The sequence below is a fragment of the Sinohyriopsis cumingii genome, chromosome 7, assembly GCF_028554795.1.
Source record: "Sinohyriopsis cumingii isolate HCF-2022 chromosome 7, ASM2855479v2, whole genome shotgun sequence".
Classification (NCBI taxonomy): Eukaryota; Metazoa; Mollusca; class Bivalvia; order Unionida; family Unionidae; genus Sinohyriopsis; species Sinohyriopsis cumingii.
The window spans coordinates 104,243,355-104,264,324 of NC_142967.1; the positions used below are offsets into that span (position 1 = coordinate 104,243,355).

The 20,970-nt window shown below is 35.7% G+C and overlaps 1 protein-coding gene across 1 annotated transcript in view; it reads left to right on the forward strand.

The window, feature by feature from the left end:
- LOC149795855 (uncharacterized) overlaps positions 1–20,970 on the forward strand; it is a 119,354-nt gene that overhangs the window by 15,329 nt on the left and 83,055 nt on the right. Inside the window, exons 3-4 of the mRNA XM_089963868.1 lie at positions 4,435–4,488; positions 14,187–14,366. Of these exons, the coding sequence (XP_089819994.1) occupies positions 4,435–4,488; positions 14,187–14,366 (234 nt within the window). The remainder of the gene's footprint in view (positions 1–4,434; positions 4,489–14,186; positions 14,367–20,970) is intronic.

The window sequence follows — 20,970 nt, forward strand, 5'->3', positions numbered from 1 at the left end:
GTGGCCACCTTGACCAAAAAATTTATTGCTAATTTTTTCTCTTTGCATGAGTACATGCCATGAGATTTCAAATGAAAGACTTTTTGTCATATATATATAGCAGGTCCTAAATGAAACTGGTGCCAGTGTGATATCCAATATGGTTGACATGTTAGACATCTTTACCACTTCTTCCCCTGAACAGATGGTCATACTGACATAGGATTTTCAGTAAAACACTTCTTGCATTGTCTAGTTTTTTTTCCTTCTAAATGAACATGGTGCCCATCAGACAATGAATATGGCACTATGATGGCCATCTTTGAAATCTGAATGGATTCACATATTGACACATTTATTTCACAAAAAGATTTCAATTGATATGTCTGGTTGGGTCTAAATAAAACTGGTGTAGAACATAAATTCAATATGGCTACCTCTGCAACCATCTTGAAAATCTTGTGAATTCTAAATAGATGGTTTTATTGACATTGGAGTTTTCATTAAAACAGTCCCTTCAATATTTAATTGGTTCTAAATTAAAATGGCACCGTTCTGACCACCGACATATCCACACATTCGTGATGGAGATTTGAAAACTTGACCTAATTGACCTTGGGTTCAAGTATAAGGTCAATGCTTGCATTTTTTTATACTTCATTTGAATGGCTTTTTGCTGTACTGGCTTGTGAGCATGATAACATGAACAAGTATAATGGATTTTTTTATATCAAACTTCCTTTTATTAGAAAAATACCTTGAAGGATGCCACATAAATAATTGCTTGCTTCTTTAGCAACATGTGAATTACAGATTAATCCAGGTTTTATGTGTGATTATATATTAACATTCTCTTAGATGTGAAGTTAGTTTAAGGTGTCTGCACTTAAAAGAAAGAACATTGGTGATGTTATCTCTGTTGACAGATTTTGAAAATGATAAAGAAGCTATCTTGCCCATTATTAAAGCACAAACTGTTTGACCAATGCTACAATAAATGTATAGTCATATTATTGCTATCTGTTTAATTCATTGATGAATGCATTCTAATTAATTTAATTGCAAACAATAATAGTGAGATCCTCTAACTTTTGTTTGTTAAACCTGTTTGATTAATGCTGTTGTAATTAAACATCATACTATCTCTGTTTAATACGTTATTTGATCAGTATGCCTTTAAGTAGTTAAACTGCAGTAATAAAAGCAATATCATGTTACCATCAATTTTCAAAGCCTGTTTCATCAATCCCACTACAATTAAAATACTTATGTTGTAATTTTCCAATTTACTGAATTTAATGCCATTCTATAACACAAACTATAATATGCAGGTTTTAAATAGCTTTATATCTGCTTACATGGAAGTGTTATTATTATATGTGTTAATATATTAAAAACTCTTTACAGACATCAGTATTTTAATGGATAAAATATGTGTTTGAAATGATATATTTTGAGCTCATTAATTATTAACATTTTCAGGGTTTAGAATGAAACAAAATAAGTTGTTTTACAATAAATGTAAATTAAGTTTGATTCTTGACCTATCTATAATTCTTTCCATAATATTTATTAAGTAAAAACAGTGGGAATAAAACTCAATTTGTATTGTTATGTATATTTAATTTATATTATTTGTTGGCTTTTCTTAATGATTATATACTATGTACATCTGTATTTTGTACTTGACCTTGTCTCCAATCAAGTTAATTCTGTGCCTGACGTGAGTAAAAAATTTTGTAATGAAGATAATACATATCATAATATTTCTCTATTATTGTGGATTAAATATTCAGATCATTATTAGTAGAAAACATCTTTACTTTGATTTGAGTTGAAGACACAGTCTTTATTCTGACCTTAGAAACTTCCAGAATGGAAGTTTTCTCTTATTTGACTGGGTATTTTGAGCAAAATTGTAATTGTGACACAGGTCAAGTAGAGGGTTATTGTTTATCTAAGAATTATTCATTCTTTCCTTAATATCCAAATCAGATTCATTCTTATTGTTGTGTTCAGTTTTTAATTTGGGTGGAATTATTTATTCAGATTATTATTCACTCAAATTACAAAGTGCTCAGTAATATCTTTGGAATCATAGTGAATTCAGACAAGGATATTTCAGAATACATTATTGTGATACATCAAAAGACTTTGCACATCACCACACTCCAGGCACAAGACTACAGGCACATACCACATTAAGTATTGGTATTTATTTGGAATACTTGAATTCACTTGAAACTTGATAACTTTAGGCATGTGAGAGAACTTTAAGGATGTTTTAGGATTTAATTCATAACACTGTATATTTTTTTTAAAATTTTCACTGTGTATTCTATGGAAATGTATTATTTTTTAATTTTACAACCTTGTTGGTTTTTGCTCTATTCTCTTACTTAGATTAAGACCATAGAGTTGTAACAGTATGAAACAAAGGTCTGGGTCACTTTATGTACATTTCTGTTTGATAGTGTTGAATGTCCTTCATGCTGGCCTGCTTTATGAAAAGTTTCAAAATGTTTTTTAATGATATTAATTCAAAGAATAACTTTAAGTCTTTTGTGTAAAAATTGTAAAGTTAGTTTGAATAAAAAAATCTTAATGTGATAGCTCGTATCCACTTTGCTTTAGTTTGGTTAGAAATGTTCAAAGAACTATCTGATGTAAATATAAGAGCTGAAAATCAGCCATTTTATTCTCTTACTATGCACGCGAAACAGGAAAACATTTAAATAGAGCACATATCTGTGTTTCATTGTTTTTTTCTTATTTTATTTCACATTATCTAAATCAGAGCGGTATTTGATGCAAATCTCAATAGAAAGTGATAAAACCAAAATAGGTGTGAAGTGACTGATCATTCACACAGAACTGACACCAAGTGTTGACAGAGTATGTGACTATACTATGCTGTTTCATATGTGTAAAAGATGTGGCTTGGTCAAAGAGGTATCAACTTTGAAAACAAAGCAAGTTTTTCCTTTAAAAATATGGTCTTAAGAGTCCAACAAATCAGCCCCCAAACCTGGACTGATACTGATGGACGGTTTGCTGGCTGGTTTATTGTAGTAGGATCTTAGGTTGTTGTAATGTGGATTTAATGCCATTTTCTTCACATGATAGTCTGTACTTGGCCACCTGTGTAATTAGTGGAGGAAGCGCCATGGAAAACCCAGGTGAGAACGTGACCCACCCATGGGAAGAGGGTTTTAGTTCACAAACACTCTAGCACATCATTCATGTCACTTATGAAATTATATAATTACATGCGACATCATTCTTTTTTTCTCCTTTCTAGGTTAACAATTAGGTAGGTAAAGCATTTGTTAATTAGCCGCAGGGCAAAACCTGCTCTTTTTTCATTGTACTCCCTGCTGCTGATAACTGATACGTTATTTGTTTGTTTTAGGATTCCTTTGAATTTACTAATTTATACAGACTCGTTTAAGGTGTTGTTTACAGAGGCAAAACCGATGATATTAGCAGCTAATTAAAATACAGAGTAACTGTTGACCATAGCCTGATTACTGTCATGTTCTATCAACAGTACGTTATTGTGAACTCTTGTGTAACGATTTCTGTTCTAACAGGCAATCATATATTTGTAACTGAATGAAGCCTTTAAAAACGAAATGACGATAAATGCTCATCCATCAAATTTTGGTTACATTCCCCTCTCCAACAAAACACATCTACTGAAATCTTCCTGATATTGTTGAGCAGTCATTATCATACATATTTTTGTACCAGGCTCAGGTTTAGACAGAGGCAATGTCACTTTGAGGCCTACACAAAATATGGGCTTTAAGAATAAGACAAATGAGGAATCTTTTATTACAAGTTATTTAATAGATTTAAAGGCTTTTTTAGTTATCAGCAAGTTCATCAACACATTATATATTTCTGTGATGTAATAAATAGTGATTGAGCTCTGTCTGTTTAATAGCCAAATCACATATTGAGACTTTTACATTTGAAATTGTGTCCGCAAACATACCTGCAATGAAACAAATATTCTTAAGTTCAGATGCAAATTACAAGGTATTAAAAATTTATTTCTAGGAAATAATTTTCAGTATCCAAAAGACAAATATGGTCCCAAAACATACAGAAACTGGAAAGAAGCCAGCACACCTCGTTTGGTCCAAACTTGCAAATCTATTTGTTTTAAGCACACTTTTCAGGCCTTACATGCCTCATGGGAGTGAAACAACTGCTAAAAAATTCACATAGAACCATTATTTTAGTCCATATTGGAAAAGAAAATGAGCCATGAAAGTGGGGTGTTTTCAACAGGGAACAGTAGCTAGCACTTCTATACAGGTGGAGAAACTGTTTATGACTTTGTAATTGTGTGCTTATTATAATGATCTGTGAATTCATTATTATATGAATCTGTATTGAATATGGTATATTTGTGTATCTGAAATTTCAGAGTTTTATTTATTCCAGGTATACTACTTGCAGTAGCTGGAGAGGAAGTCAGGGAGAAGTGGTTGGAACATAGTATGTATATTAAACTCTAACATTGACTTGTGTTTTAGGTTAGTAACCAATAAAGTATTCTTGGCCTAATAGTAAAATACTAATAAGTGATCTGCTGGATTTAGTTCCAATGGTCAGATGCCTTCATAACATAAACACATTTATGTGCTTTGTCATGCATACATACACATATCCATCATCATTTGCAGTTTCTTCTAAAACATTTCTGGCACGCTTTTGAAAATTTTTGAAGGGGTCTACTTTATTGCCATTCTGCTTAGGTACATGCTTTCTAGAAAACATGTTTCTAGGGTAACCATATTGGAGTCTTATGTTTATCTTCTTCAGAATGGTGTAGACAATATTTCATTAAAGTCAGTAGGAATATTTTCTTGCTTATTACAGTACCCTGTCATTATGACACTGCAAATAGGAACCATGGAGTGCATAATAAAATAAGTTTACTATTGCATGAAATAGAAGCCATAGTATAATGATGGGCTTTATAAAGAGGGAGTGATGTATTTACCAAAAGTATGGCCTTGGGTAACTCTGCAAGAATGGTGTGGCTTTTTATGCAATTTATTCTCATCTTCGTCTCCAGTATGGTTGCCTAAACATGTGTAGAAAATAAATTTGACTTTAATTATAAGTAAAATCTTTGTCTGACGTAAATTATTTAGCTCTTTTGACCAGATGCAACTAAATGTAATGGTCTAATGTAATTTGTTTATTGGCATTAATGAATTATTACTGTTATTCCTCTTAAACTATTTGGAGGAATCATAAAACAGTTTCTTGCCAGGTCTAATTAAACCATAATAAACTGGTCTTGATCTGACCACTATGGCCACCATCTTGAAAACCGTGTTATTGCTTTTTAATCTTAAGGAATCACTATACACTCACTGCATTTTCATTAAAACAATCCTTACAGTATTTAGTTCGTTTTTATTGAAAATGGTGTCGGTCTAATTTTGAATATGGCAATCAGTGTTACTTGAACTATTACTTTTGAATTTTACAAATTTTGGAATGGAGTTTTACATAACAAAATCTTAGATCTGACCATTGTTTGACTTTGAGCATTTGGTATCGTTAGGTGATGGTCATTTTTCGATTTTTTCTTCTGCTGCAGAAAGACTAATTTTGGTATTACTGGCATTCATCCAAATTTAAAATGCAGCTTTCTATTACCAGGATCATCCTTTACAGGAAAATAATGTTTCTGACACATGGTTGTGGCAAATTTCTTGTTTCTTTATTGCATCGTTGCACAACGTTTTGCCTCAGCTTTGCAGCAATGTCATTTTTGTATGTCAAGTCAATTTTCTGGCACAATGTTTGTATTAAGATTCTGAGGAACTCTTCTGGCAAACTTGTGCATAGTTTTGAGATACATTTGTGATTGTTCTGGTCTACATTCCAACACAAGTTTACGGTGCTCTTCTGGTTTGTTCTTGTTTGAATATAATTTTGTTATCAATTTATAATTTGAGTGAATTTGAAATTTATTATGGTGCATATGATACAAATGTCAATGATTATTCTTACTGTTGTTTCCAGATCTGACAAGAGATTTCTAAGATTTAATTGAGGTTATATAGATGAGTAGGCATCATTTCATAAGTGGCATGTATTTTTTTATATGGATATCAAACTAACATGTATGCAGAAAGACCTAAATATGCTGCAATAAAGAAATAACGTGACTAATGCTTTTTCACTAATTTCATAGTGAAATCCCTTACTGTTGACAGTGATTTATATATTTGCTTAAGTCTGGAACTGAAGAGATATTTTTACAAAAAGCAACATGCGAGGATTCATTGCCATTTCATTGATATAAAAACAGCAACTTTATTTGCCCATAAGCAATTACTAATTAAACAGTATTTTACTAAATGCTGAAATCAAAGATTCACTAAATGTCAATGATTTTATTGGTATCTAATGAAACTTGTAACATGTTTTATATACCTTATTGTAATAACTAAACAAAAATTTTGAAACACAAAATTTTATATTAAACACTTGAAGCAAGATTTTGATCTGTAAACCACTTTATATATATTGTGAATTTCAATTTCATGACTTATTGTTACTCTGCTGTTGAATCTTTAAAGACAAAATTGATTCTAAAACTGGGCTATAGAATGTCGTAAGGATATTCACTTTGTACTTTGTCACAAATGATATACATAGGTATATGTACTTATTCAACCATTCAAAGTTGATGCAAGTGCAATGAAAAGCTACAGCTTATCATAGTTTACATATATGCCACTCTTTCTGTGAGGAAGAAAAACAGTTGTGCTAAGATAGCGAATAATAAGAAGCCTTTGTCACTCAAGAAAAGTTCTTTGAGCCAATGTCGGAACTCAGCTTTTCAATCCTTATTTCCAAGAAGTGTGACATGTACCAGCATTTGTATCAAATCAATCAAATCAATCAATCCTCTCTGCACCGTCTGGTACTTGAGGCGACAGCAAGGGAGCACCATTTTGGTCTGTCGGCTGCTGTTATGGGGGCGGTCTGCAGGGTGAGGCATTTGGTCTTGAGTTCTCGCTCCGTGGTACGGCGCCAGGTCTCTTTGGGTCTGCCACGGTTCCTTTTCACCTGTGGAGTCCATCTCAGTGCCACCCTTGGTAGTGAGTCAGGGGGCATTCTGCAGACGTGGCCGAGCCATCTCCATCGACAAGTTGCAATGGTTTCAGCAATGTTGCTTGCACCCGCTCTGTACTGGAGTTCCTCATTCAAGATCATGTTTGGCCAGAAGATCCTCATGATCTGTCGCAGGCATTTAGTCTGGAAGACTTCGAGCTTGTGTTCTATGTTAGCAGTGGTCTTCCAACACTCTGACCCATACAAAAGGATGCTCAGCACATTGCTGTTGAAGATACGGATCTTCGTGTGGGCGCTGAGGTTTGTTGTCCTCCAGATGGGCTTCAGCATTGTGAAGGCCTGGTTGGCCTTGCTGATTCTTGTGGTGACTTCCCTTGTACAATCTCCATCCGTTGCAACCTTGCTGCCCAGGTATGTGAATTCGTCTACTTCTTACAGAGGCTGGTCGTTGATGGTGATTGGGTTGCCCACTCTAGTGTTCTTCCTCAAGACTTGTGTCTTCCCTATGTTGACTCAAAGACCTATGCTGCTTGCTGTCTGTACCAACTGTTGTGTCTTCTGTTGGATATCCTGGTGTCTGCTTGCAGCAACCCAATGTCGTCGGCGTAATCCAGGTCATCCGGTATTGAGGTCAGTATCCACTGTATACCTTGCCTCCTGCCCTCTGTGGTACGGCGCATGATGCAGTCAATGGCCAGTGAAAAGAGGATCGGCGAGAGAATGCATCCTTGCTTCACTCTGGTTTCCACCTTGAATGGTTCAGTGAGTAGGTTGTTGTGGATGACTCTGCACTAAAAGTTCTCGTACAGGGACCTGATGACGTTGACAAGTTTCTGGGGGATGCCATTGTGTCATAGGATCTTCCACAGAGAGGCTCAGTGTAGGCTGTCAAAGGCCTTCTCAAAGTCCGCAAAGACCACAAAAAGGGATCCATTCCACTCATGGGACTACTAAAAGATCTGTCTCAGAATGAAGATGTGGTCGATGCAGGATTTGCCCTTCCTAAAGCCTGCCTGTTCCTGGCGTAGAATGCCGTCCACAGCTGTTGTGATGCATTGCAGAATGATGCGACTGAAAATCTTACTGGTTATGGATAGTAAGGAGATTCCTCGCCAGTTGTTGCAGTTCCCCAGATCTTCTTTCTTGGGAAGTTTGACGATGATTCCTGTTTTCCAGTCATTCGGTGCTTCTTCACTATCCCAGATCTTTTGGAGACTCTGGCAAAGAAGATGCGGTGTCTTTGTGTCTTCTGCCTTCAGCATTTCGGGGCATACTCCATCATTTCCAGGTGCCTTCCCATTCTTCAGCTTGTAGATGGCCTGCTTGACCTCCTCAACAGTGATGTCGTCGCAGTTGATGTCAAGGTCCTCCTCTGTTTCAGGAATGTCAATGAGTACTGGTGGGCCTGGGCGATTCAGTATGGACTCAAAGTGTTCCTTCCATCTCTTCAGCTTCTCCTCCTCCACTGTGACATGAGTTCCATCTTCATCTCTCACTGGAAGGTCGTGGTGCTGGCCGTAGTCACCCTTCAGCTTCTTGGTGTTCTGGTACACCATCTTCATGTCTTTCTGCTCTGCTGTTGCCTCCACTCCTTTGCCAGTCTCTCTGTGTATTCTCTCCTGTCTCTCCTTGCTGATTTCTTCACCTCCTTGTCTTTTCCTCTATACTCCTTCGAAAGTCTCTCTTTCAGTCTTGGTGACATGGAGTCCAAAAGTCTCTTCTTAATCTGTCTTCTCTTGCCTATGCGAGTCCACATCTCTCCTGATATCCACTGTCTTCTTACCATTCCTATAACCTAAAACTACTTCTCCTGCTTCCTTCATTGCTTTGTTGAAATTGTCGATGGTCAGCACTGTCTCATCTTCTAGAACACTAAACCTATTCCTTAGGGCCAGCCTAAACTCTTCCTTCACTTTTGGATCTTTCAGCTTGGCCACATCGAAGCTCTGGTTCCTGGAGACCCCAATCCTAACTTTCCTAAGCTTCAAAGTCACCTTGGCCACCAGAAGACTATGGTCACTGCCGCTGTCAGTGTGCTGCATCACTCGCACGTCCTGCAGGGAATGTTTCCATCGGCCATTGATGATGATGTGGTCGATCTGGTTCTGAGTTCTGAGCCCGTTGTCGGTCATCACACCTACTCCATGGGGCCCCATGGTCCTCTCTCTATCTATATTGTTGCAGCCGACCCTTGTGTTGAAGTCGCGTGTTAGCAACAGCACGTCATGTCGAGGGACATCCTCTAAAACGACTTGAAGAGCGTCGTAGAAGGTGTCTTTGTCCTCTTCTTCTGCGTTGTCTGTTGGTGCATAGGCCACAACAACAGACAGCTTGGTGTGGAGTTCATCCTGACATACAGCATTTTTATCAATAACAACATAAATCATTACATCGTTACTTGAACTGCCAGTTGACATCTGCAGATTCGTTATGTTGTCATATAACAAAAGATTTCTGTTTATTTAGTTGAAATTTAAGGGTTTCTTTTACTAACAGAGTAAAATAGCAACTGCACAACTTATAATTTAATTGTCATTGCCTAAATGTCCTTCCAGGCAATGAAGTTCACTTCTTTGTAAATAGAGATTCCTCACCATCACCATCAATTGTACTATATTTGACTTTGTAAGAAACACATTATCGTTTAAAAAAATATGATATCTCAACCCATTTCAGTATTTGTTAAATTTCTGGAAGAAATTCTCCACATGAAGTACATGTAGATATGGGGATGGGGAGTCTAATGTAAAGACTGGTTAAGGACAAATGCAGTCTCACTGCAGATCCAGGCAGTTAAGTGACTTAAGGACAGTCTAATTCAAGCTTCCATAAACAAAATCATATGAATGTGTTATTGTATGGCTTATAAAAGAAACTTGCATTTATAGTCATCTGTATTTTTGCAATACTGCATGCCATTAAGATGCATTCAAGAGTTTTAAAAGATAACTCTTGAAAGAAATAATGCTGCAAGAGATTCCTATTTTATGCATACCAAATATTGATTTACCTATCTACAGAGTTTTTAAAATCATAAAATAACTTTGTTAGACTTCACTATTTATTTACTTTTTAATGTGGGGCCCCGAATGGTCTAAAGCACTCTCCATTACAGATCACTGCCATTTCACCTTTGCCGGTGGGGGTTCGAGTCTCAGATTTGGCCAAGGTGGGTATATGAGAAACCTTGCCAGTAGCTTCTCATGGGTCGGTGGTGTTCTTTCTGGGGTTTTTCTGGGTTCTTCCTCCACCATTGATACTGGCTGCCATGTATAGCCTATCATGTGCTGCAAAATGGCGTTAAACCCTACAACAACAACAACTTTTTGTTGTTATGAGTAAGTTCCTCCACCAACTGCTGTGGATGGCTTGCACATAGGGTAATGGTTGTGTTGTCTATAGGTCAGAAGTTGCAGTCATTCTATGTCTACTGAAAAAAGCTAATGGTTTCTGCACAAAATGTTTAGTTCAGGATAGCATACCTTTACCAAAGGTCTATGCCATTGAGATCCATTAGTAAGCAGTTACTGCTCAGTTATCATGTACTAGTGCCAAGAGGGATATTAAAAATGAGATGGGCTTATTATGTGCCATTCGTCATAGCCTTCATATTTATTTATTTATTTAAATTTTTTTATTGTTACACTGACAAACTCATAGTTAGCAGGTGATCTCTAGTGAAAAAATCTTAATGAACTCTTTAAATGTTAATCCCTTAATTTCTCCATATTTATCACATGGCATCAGCTTTCTCATCAATGGATTTGTTAACTTGTATGCAGTAACATGTGTCATAATGTAGGATGAGTAGAATTGCAGAATTGTATTCTAAAAGAGAATCCTCATATCCATCAAAGATCTTTAAAATTTTCATTACAAGGAAACATCTTTCCATGATCTCCATTGAGGCAGAACTAGAAGTCAATGCCTATGATATCTTCTCTTAGATTTGTCACTTCTCAGGTTTATCGTGATGATGTCTTCCACACCCTTATTCCTGATCAAGACCTAATATAGAATGGGGCTACTGCCATTGTGCGCAGCCTTGAGGGATTACTGCACATGTTGCCTTGCTCTTCTTGAAAGCACATTTCCATCATGTCCTGGTTATATTGTGTGTTTACCCCAAATGTTCATTGTCCAGGACTTCATACTGTAGACTGTCCTTACACCAATTTTGATTTAAAGGGATTTCATTCCTCATAAAATCCTCCACTTATTAGTTAAAGTGTTACAAAGAAGGTATCAGAATCGGGTTCATCCTCAAAGTTTTTGATATACTGACTATTATCTGTTGCTAAACTAGCTAGTGCTTCTAATAAGAACGCTGTTGTTATATTTAGCTTTTTTGACCTTTTTGACCTTGAAAAAAGTTCATTATGATATCTAAATGGGCATTTACATAAACTTTTTAAGTCAGCACTTTAAAGATAATAAATAGTTTTTTGTGAAGTTTATCAGATAATTTACCATGTCTCTATGTCATAGTAAAAGTTATAGAATTGATCATACAGATTTAGCTCAGATAATGCCAACCTCCCCTGTTATGTCCTTAATTTGAATGTATGTGAGATGTAAACCCACTTTCCTATTGATCAATGGACATTCCTTCTGGCCATGTTTAATTGTTGGGGTTTCAAATTTGCTTCATTGACCTTTGCATAATCCACTATTGACTGGTTTTGAGGCATCATTGTCTGGTGGGGTACATTTTCAGCACTAGCTGTGGACAGTGGAATTAAATATTAGCTAATAGTATTAGACTATACTTGTGATTAACACGCAATGAATAGTTATTTACCTCACGATCATATTATCCTTGTTAATACGGCTCTAAGTCTTAGGCTATGTAACAGAAAGAAGTGAAACCAACAAATTTAATGATGCAACAAATAATTTATTTCTCTAAGTTAAATGGCAATAATTTTCAAGACACTTACAGGATATTGAAATAAATCCCAAATAATCATAAGTGTCATAATGTCAGTAATCCAAAACTGTTGAATGTTCTGAATGAATTCCCATAGTATTGAACATCCAGATATATCAATAGTTTCTAACAGGTCCACAATAATTGTAAAGTAATGTGTTAATCCAAATGTCACTGACCACTTTGTTATTCCAGTGAATAATTTAAATAAATAACTCCTCACAAATTTTATCTAAGCACAATTGTGGATGATTCCACAGATGGATCTTAAAGCAGGAATGAACAATTTGTTTGCTGAGTCCTTGTTATATATTGTATGAATACCTAATTTATATCGTGTACCTGACTTTTATCTTGTCCATGATTGAGATTGTGAAAATGGAGCTTTTGCTTGCATAATTTTTCTCATGATTCTAGAAGTAAAAAGGACGTTTACTTGCATTTTAGTTCAAGATCGACTGTTTACGAGTTGGGGAATGTTTGCATTAGAACATTTTGATGAGTCATAGACCAGGTGATAGTTTCTATAAAAAGGTAGCAGTAATTCATGTCAAATGGTTTTTTATCAATCACTAGTGATTCTGCTAAGTTTACCCCTATGAAATTATTAGGAGACACAAGAGCTTCTCAGACCCTTTTGTTTTCAAGTACTTTGCCCTTGTCTGAGAAATCTTCTAGTGAAAATGTTCTTAGTCAGGGAGTAGAGTGCGGATTGAGGTCAGGCAGAGAACTATATTATCTTGTGACTGCGAGGATTTTACCAGTCGTGCTTTAATATCTAGCAGTTTAGTTGTATTATATTGTGACCAGTTTGGGCTGACTTTTTTATTTTCTTCAAATTATTGAATTCAAGTGAAATACAAAAGTGCTTTGATAAAATTCTTGGATAAAGATATTCATTGGAATTTATACTGAATTCAAACCTGGAATAATATCTCTGTGATTCAACAAGAGACTGTTGACACATCAGCACTTCACTGGCCATAAGACACATCATCGCCTTCAATTGTAAATCTCTTAAGGACTTGAATTGAGTTTTATTCAGGACTTTTTATTACTTGGACCTGTGTCTTTAATTCTTGGATTTTTTATGGATTTAATTCGCAATACTGTATGTTCTTTGTTCCCATTTTTCACTTTATCTTGTATGGAAATAAATTATTTGTTAAATTTTGCAAAGCTTGTTGTCTTCACTCTTTTCTGTTTCTTATTTAAAGAGCATATACTCTTAGAAAATGTAAACATTTAGGAGACACTTAAAGTATTCTGACTTAAATCCTAAATAATCCTAAAGGTTCAATCACAAGTCCAAAAATATAGAATATTTCAAAGGAATTTAAATAGTTTTTAATGTGCTGTTATATCAGTATTCTTGAATGCGTTCGCAATATTCCCAAAGTAAATTGTTAGTCCAAATGTTTGTGAGCTGTTTTGTAATTCCATTGACTGATTTAAATAAATAACCCCTCAGAAATTATATTTGAACACAACTTTCAGTGATTCCACAGACTGATCCACAGAACACAAATGAGTAATTTGTTTACCAATTTCCCATTATATTCATCTCACTTGACCTATGTTGCAATAGAATACTATGGAAAACTAAAAGTTTCTCTAGATAATTCCACTAATCCTTGAACTCAGATTACTGTAAACTTACCACTTACAATTATCATTGAAGTCATTTATGCAAGACCTCTATCCACAACCCTCAATCAAAAACAAAGTTCATGCACACAATATAAATTAAATGGACTTTACACTTGTATGTAACTAACTAAAGACAAAAAAGAGAACAGCTGTGAAAAAATGTATCGTATCTACTACTTGCCACATTGAGAAGAGATCGGGCCAGTTGGAATAAGATGTGTTTGTTTATTGGGTTATTGTTAGATTACAGGTTTTACACTGGAGATATTCTATCCACATATATTTTAAGGACATATAAGATAAGTATGGCTACTTTTTGTGTATACATATTTCTGTTTATTGTCCACTTTACATGAAATTTTCAGACTGAAGTGACATTCCTACCAGGAGTTCCAGCTATTGTGGAGCACATAGATTAGACTAATTACATAAATTTTATCTACCTAATTTAATGTAAAATAAATGTTGAAGTCATATCATCTATAAGTATATTTGAATAAATCCTATATTGCAGGAAGGAAAGGCAGTTTTAGAAAGGGTGTGATGCTTATAACAACAGGAGGCAATCTGAAGTGCTCAAAAATATTTCATGCTGCATGTGACCTTGCCACTGTCAAGGATGCTGTTAAGAAGGGACTGGAGAGAGCAGATGAGAGGAAAATGAAGAATGTTGTTATTCCCCATCTTCACTATGGTAATTACATATAACATTGATATGGGCACGGATAATAAACCATATGCCACATGCATGTCATAAAAGGTGACTATAATAGACATAAGATACCACTGCACCAGGCGGGACTTGTAACCAAAAGGATGGGGGTTTGAATCATACCATCAGTTCAGCCTGGGTCAGCTTTTTTGATGTGTCCTTGCATAAAGGACTTCACACCAATTACCTTGGCACTAAATAGTACATATGTTTTGCTGTGCCATAAAACAAACCACATACATCTACAATACAAACAAATTTTACTGCTCTTAGAACCAATATATTCATATTAAGGTTTGAACATAAATAGTTCTAAAATGTTGTATAACTACTTGGACTTATAATTAAATAAGTTGCAGGGGTGTTTGATTTACATTTATCTGCCATATGGTAGAGTGTTTTGTGCTTTTATGTTGTCTGTTTATGCATTCATCTATCCATATATCTCATACCAGTTTTGTTTCTGCACCTAACTATAATTTTCCAGCATGTACAGTTACCAAAGTTTGTTGATGGCTTGCACATGGCACAAGAAACAAATCAATTGATCTTGGGGTCAAATGTTCAAATGTAAATAACACTGTGATGAGAGTTATGACCCTTTGGTTTTAAGCCATGTAACAGAGAGAAGCAAAACCAACAAGTTTTGTAAACTCAAATAATTCAAGTCTCTAGAATACAAAAGCGAAAATTTTAAAGTCACTTACAGTATTGTGATCTGGATCCAAAATAATCCTAAATCACAAGTCCAAAAGTACGAAGAGTATTGAATATTTGTTCATGTACCACAGTGGTATAATCCAGACTGTGTTTGAATGAGTCCTCAATAATCCCGAAGTAGTGTTTTAGTCCAAATATCAATGAGCACTTTGTAATTCCAATAAATAATTTCAATAAATAATTCCTGTCAAAGTATATCTGAACACAACTATATACTCTAATCATACATTTCCAAAGACTTATATTAAACAGGAATTAATAATAGTTTGTGATAAGGAAGAAGCATGAACTTTAGGCCAAAATTGTTGCTGGAAGAAGAAAAGTGATTTCTGCATAATTTATCTTAAGTTCTAGATTATTACCATAACATTAATCTAAGTTTACTGGTGTCTTGCAACTAAGGTATGGAAAGGCCTTTTTTATTTTTTATGAAGCAGAAAGAAGCAAAATGTTGCACAAATATAGATTGGTTTTAAAAAATCATCTTTATAAATTACAAAAAAGTTGTTGACAAAGTTTTGTGGACAGCTTACATTTAGTGTATTAAAGAAACCATTAGATTCTGGGGTCTAAAGGTTAAAGTCATGATTATGGTATGATTAGTAACAAAATAACCATGTCTGTACATAGCATTTATTTAAAGATAGCTTGCCTTGACCATAGTTTCAAGTCATTTGAAACCCTGCACTTCAGAGTCAACCATATCCTTCTATAGCATACAAAGAAACTGTTTAACAAGGGGCAGGTAACTTTGCCATTCAGAGTACTCTTGTTCCTGAGTGCATTATGAATGTAAATTTAGGTAAGGTATCTCCACTGCACCTTCCAGTTACAATATGCATTTTCAAATTTCTACAGTTTTCAAGTAATGAGTTACCAAATTTGTTTGACACTGTCACATCACTGTTGTGCACAAGGTTGCTTCACACAGCTCATGCAATTTGCAGTTCAGAATTTACCCAAATAAAACAAAACTCCCTCTGCTGCTTCATAACTTGCGCTATGATGGCTACTTAATAATGCAAGCATTAGCCACGACATCAGACTCACTGATAAACGTGATCCCCAAAAATATGGAAAAATACAGGATGTTTAGGCTGGGACAATTGCAGTTTACCAATTCATTACAGTTTATGAATTCATCCTTGGACAAGTTAGTGAACAATCTAACAGTAGGAAACTGTAATCACTAGTCGATACTGTCCAACCAATATGGATTTTCTAAAGAGGAAAGTCATGTATCCATATGAGTACATGAGTGACTGGAACAAATTTGCTGAAACTCAGTTGCCACTGATCAAAGCATTTTATTCATCATTGCCACATGAAGGTATATCAGAAAATGATTGCGAACATGGAAAGAAAGTTTGGTCAGCAATTGAATGCAAAAACCTTTGTGATTATCTCGATCTGGATCAGCGCACTGTTATTCTCTAATGTGTTTGAGAAATTTTGTGATGCTGCCATGCACGTGCACAAGCTCGATCCTGCAGATTACTTCTTGTCACCTTGTGTAGGTTGAAATGCATTGTTGTCCGAAATGAAAATCGAGCTGAAATTGCTCACTATATTGATCAGTGTCATTGACCCCAATAGTTATATCATGTATCTTAATACAAATAACTGTTATGGTGGGCAATGATGCAACCACTTCCGATTGATGGATTTCAGTGCACGATCATAACATATATTGTGATCACTGATACTTTGTGGAAGTTGACCAGGAATATCCCAAGCACTTACAGCACACAATGATTATCCACTGGCCCTTGAAGTGCTGTCTGTGCCCGGTACATGTTTGTCCCTGTATCAATATTTGATTGCTGATGAGACTGGATGCTAATACATGGAATGCATCAAACTGATACCGAAGCATCGGACCAAATACAATAATGTACTGCACATGCGAGATCTGCAGGTGTACTTGGTGGCTGGGTATGCGTTTCACCAAGATCTATCAAGTGATTGTGCCAGCATGCTTGGATGGCTCTGTATGTTCAGACCTACTCATAACGGCCACCAACGAACTTGTAAAGGACTTTTTAAAAGCTCATGGTCAGTGTCATGTTTGGAAAAATGGAGAATCTGAAAAAATGAACATGGGTCAATCTTGTTGTTGATAATTGTAAGCAAGAAAGACTTTGAAAGCTCATTGCGGACCTGTCCCTTGAGTCAGGAAAATCTTTTATTTTGGACTTGTTGCTGCTCATATTGAAAAATCAAAACTCAAACTAAAAATTAAACCCAGCCTGTTTGGGTACAACTGTGCTGGACTGCTCATGTATGAGTTTTATGACAAGATAAAACTGTTTTATAAGTACTGAGCCAAGATATGATACACTGACTCTGACTCTATGCTGATGCATATCGCCACCGACGATGTGTACACATCCGATAGAATATCAGTGGCATTATTAAATGGCATCACAAATACAATTTGTAGGTGCTTTTGGTAAGAGCAAAGATTTGAGACAACTCAAAGAGTTTTCCGTCACTGATTTCTCAGCAGCACAAAAACCTAAACCATTCAAGCATGGTGATGAAACATTGTTTCCAAACTTGCGCTAATCATTGGGCCCTCTGAATCAGAAAACTCAACTGTTCCTAAATATGGTTTTAATGTTAACACATGGTTTTGCCATCAGCTGATGATCAACTGTTTTACAATGTTTTAGAAGATTTTCAAAAAACATTGAGAAGTGGTAACAACCAACGCAGATTTCTTTCCCAGGATTGAGGAAGCATCTACTATTGACAATTTGGATGTGAAATGTTTTTGCACTGATGACCTTGGACACGTAAATTTTTCTCACCATTGATTTGACTCAGCCTTGCTGGGGTAAATATCAAGCTGGTTTATGCACGGATATTTCTTGCGTATCAATTCAACATTAAAAAAAAATTAAGAATATAAAATGTCCGCCATTGATTCATTGAAGAGCACAAAAAGTGATACTGTAAAGCTGCTCAAGAACAACAAATATTAATTCAAAATGTGCACAAAAATCAATGATATATTACAGTCATGACAGACTGCACGAGAAAACCTCACAGCTGGGTTTGACCAAACATTTGTACCACTGATTGAGCCCACAAAGTAATAGTCGAACATGTTCAGTATACTAAAAAGGTTTTAAAGGCCACATTGGAACAAGGGGCAGCAATAATGAGAACAGAAGAAGCACCTGGTCCAAATGCATCAAGGATATAAAAAATCCACAAAAGCAACTGCAGAGGCCATCACCCATTTGTTAGAGGCAGTTGAGAAGTCAAAGAAGACATTAGAGAAGCCATTGATGTAAATGATGAGACTGTAAGATTTTCAATTGCCAAAATAACAGATGTGTTGCCCAAATATAATTCAGAGAGATGCAGACGCCACTTCATTTCTTTAATGAACATGCTCTCCAGGTGATCTTTGCAATTCCTGTATATGTTGATCTTAACAGACTTACCGACTGGGAAAGTGCATGATAAAAACCATTAGTGACATTCTAGTTATATGAATGTTGAATGGCTAAAATGGTATTTAGGGAGTTTACCAGAAAGAAACGAGCTACCAGTACTCAATGGAATCATTTTGAAGAAGCACTGAATGGAATTAGGAATGTGAAGATTGAAGGAGGCGAAGTGAAATGAGAGATTTTATTAAATGTTCAGTACATCAACCAGTGATGCAACAACAACAACAACCTCCTATAGACTCCAACCTGGACATTGAATATATAACAGAGGAAGAAAAACAACGCTTGCAAGAACAAAAGCAAATAAAAAAGTGGATAGCACAGCAACCTAAACCCAAATTTCGCACAAAGGAGGATTTAGAGAACAGATCATATGGTGTTACCAACAAAGATGTGCTGCATCAGTGCCTCCACCATAAGATGGAAATGGTCTAACCAAACCTATACCAAAGTCAGAATGCAAATGTGGATGTATAACAAAACTCCTTGAAGAGTTAACTCTGCAAGAGTTGGGGACAAACCCAAAGATATGCGTGCATACAGGAGAAAGATTTTCCCAAGGCTCTTGAAGAAAACCCAAACAAGGAAAAGGCCTTTGTGGACTATGTAATCTTATTGGCCTTGCTGACTGATTGTAAACAATTATCAGTTCTTGTGGGCAACAAGGCACCAGAAATTATTAATAAGGCCACATCGATTTGTCAGCAACTGGTCACCAACATTATGGACAGAAACACATATCATGTGCCAATGCATGAACTTGTTGAATATATTCATAATATATATATCACCAATGACAAGTTCTGAAACAATTGACATGGTGCATGTTATAGGTGAAATATCTGCGTCAATGCAACCTGTTGTAAATACAGCCCTGAGCGTTACTTTGATGATTACAACCTCATCAATGAAACCAGAATTTAATGTGATTTTTCTTATGCACCTATAACTCTTGGTGAATCATGCACACTTGAGATCGCACTAGCATTGCTGCAAATGTACTTATAATAGATGACCTGATCATCTAGTGGTCTACGTGCAAACAGCATTATCATCGCCCACTGCACCTATTGCTAAACCAGTTAAAATGCGAATCAATGATAGTATTAAAAGTGTTGTTGTTGATCAATTAAAACAACTAGGAATGCAGGCAGCTTAGTCACTTTTAGATCGATTACAATAATTAGTAACATGAGCACCATCAAAAGCAGTTATGTTACTATCAACATAATCAATACTCCCTGCAGATAGTGAAGTCATTAACGAAGCAGCTCAGTAACAATTGTCAGATTCAGCAAGCAAATCTAGCAATTGGAAGTGGAGCTGTCATGCCCTGGTATTAAAGAAAGTAACGAATAGTATCGCCATGGCTCACTTCAAAGATGTATCTGATCCAGCATTTGGTATGGGAGCATCTCTTCTAGTGGATCGAAGTTTTAGTATTATTTGTATCTGGTCAGGGACCACAATCTATTAAAAATATAATTGCAAGTGCAAGATGCATCTATTTTCTGTTCCATGTGAGGCATTTGTTTGGAAATTGAGGGAAAACTGGTACTGAATGATGTTGGTGGCACCGATTCTCCTGCAAATACCACATTTATTAGCATTGGCATTATGGTATTGTTTAGCAGTGCATGCTACTTTATCGATGGAAAGGAAATCGAATAAATTTTGTACAAGTTTGACGTGTCCACAACAATTATTGAACTTGCCAGCTATATCAATGAATGCATGAGCACAGCTGGTCCAACAATGGTGTTTCTCAAGAACACATCTGATAATGTGGATTCTGAAAAGTATACAATTAAGTGACATAAAGCACACACCAACCCTGCTAATGATTCAGATGTAGAAGCTGTAGCTGAATTTAGGTGTTAATTGTCCTTTCAGTGTTAGATTTGGTCTATGCAAAGGACAAATTCATGGAGCCTCATTACAATTTGTGTGCACAATTCCTGTCAGTTACATATTTGGGCTTTGCAGACATGTTCGCAAGGTTATTTTTGGAGCCAAGCATAAAGTCACATTAACCACAAAAATAATTCAAATAATGAAATTTGGAGTGGTGCAGATACTGCTGATGGTAAAGTTGTATTAGAAACATTAACATTAACATTGTGGATACCTGTATTATCCCATTCACTTTCTACAGAATCATGTTTGTTGTCTTTTATGCAGTCGGGAATTGCTTCAAGGCTGTCATTTCTGGAACATACCACAGACACAAACCCACCAATTGCTATTGCGGGACAATTTACTTGGCAAATATGTACCCAGCATGGTTTTACTGCTCCAAAACATGTGTTTGTGTCATTTCAACTTATAAATTGAGACAATGACCAAACACAGATTAAAATTATATTTGACTAATTAGTAGTGCCAGAACCTTCTGAAGAAAT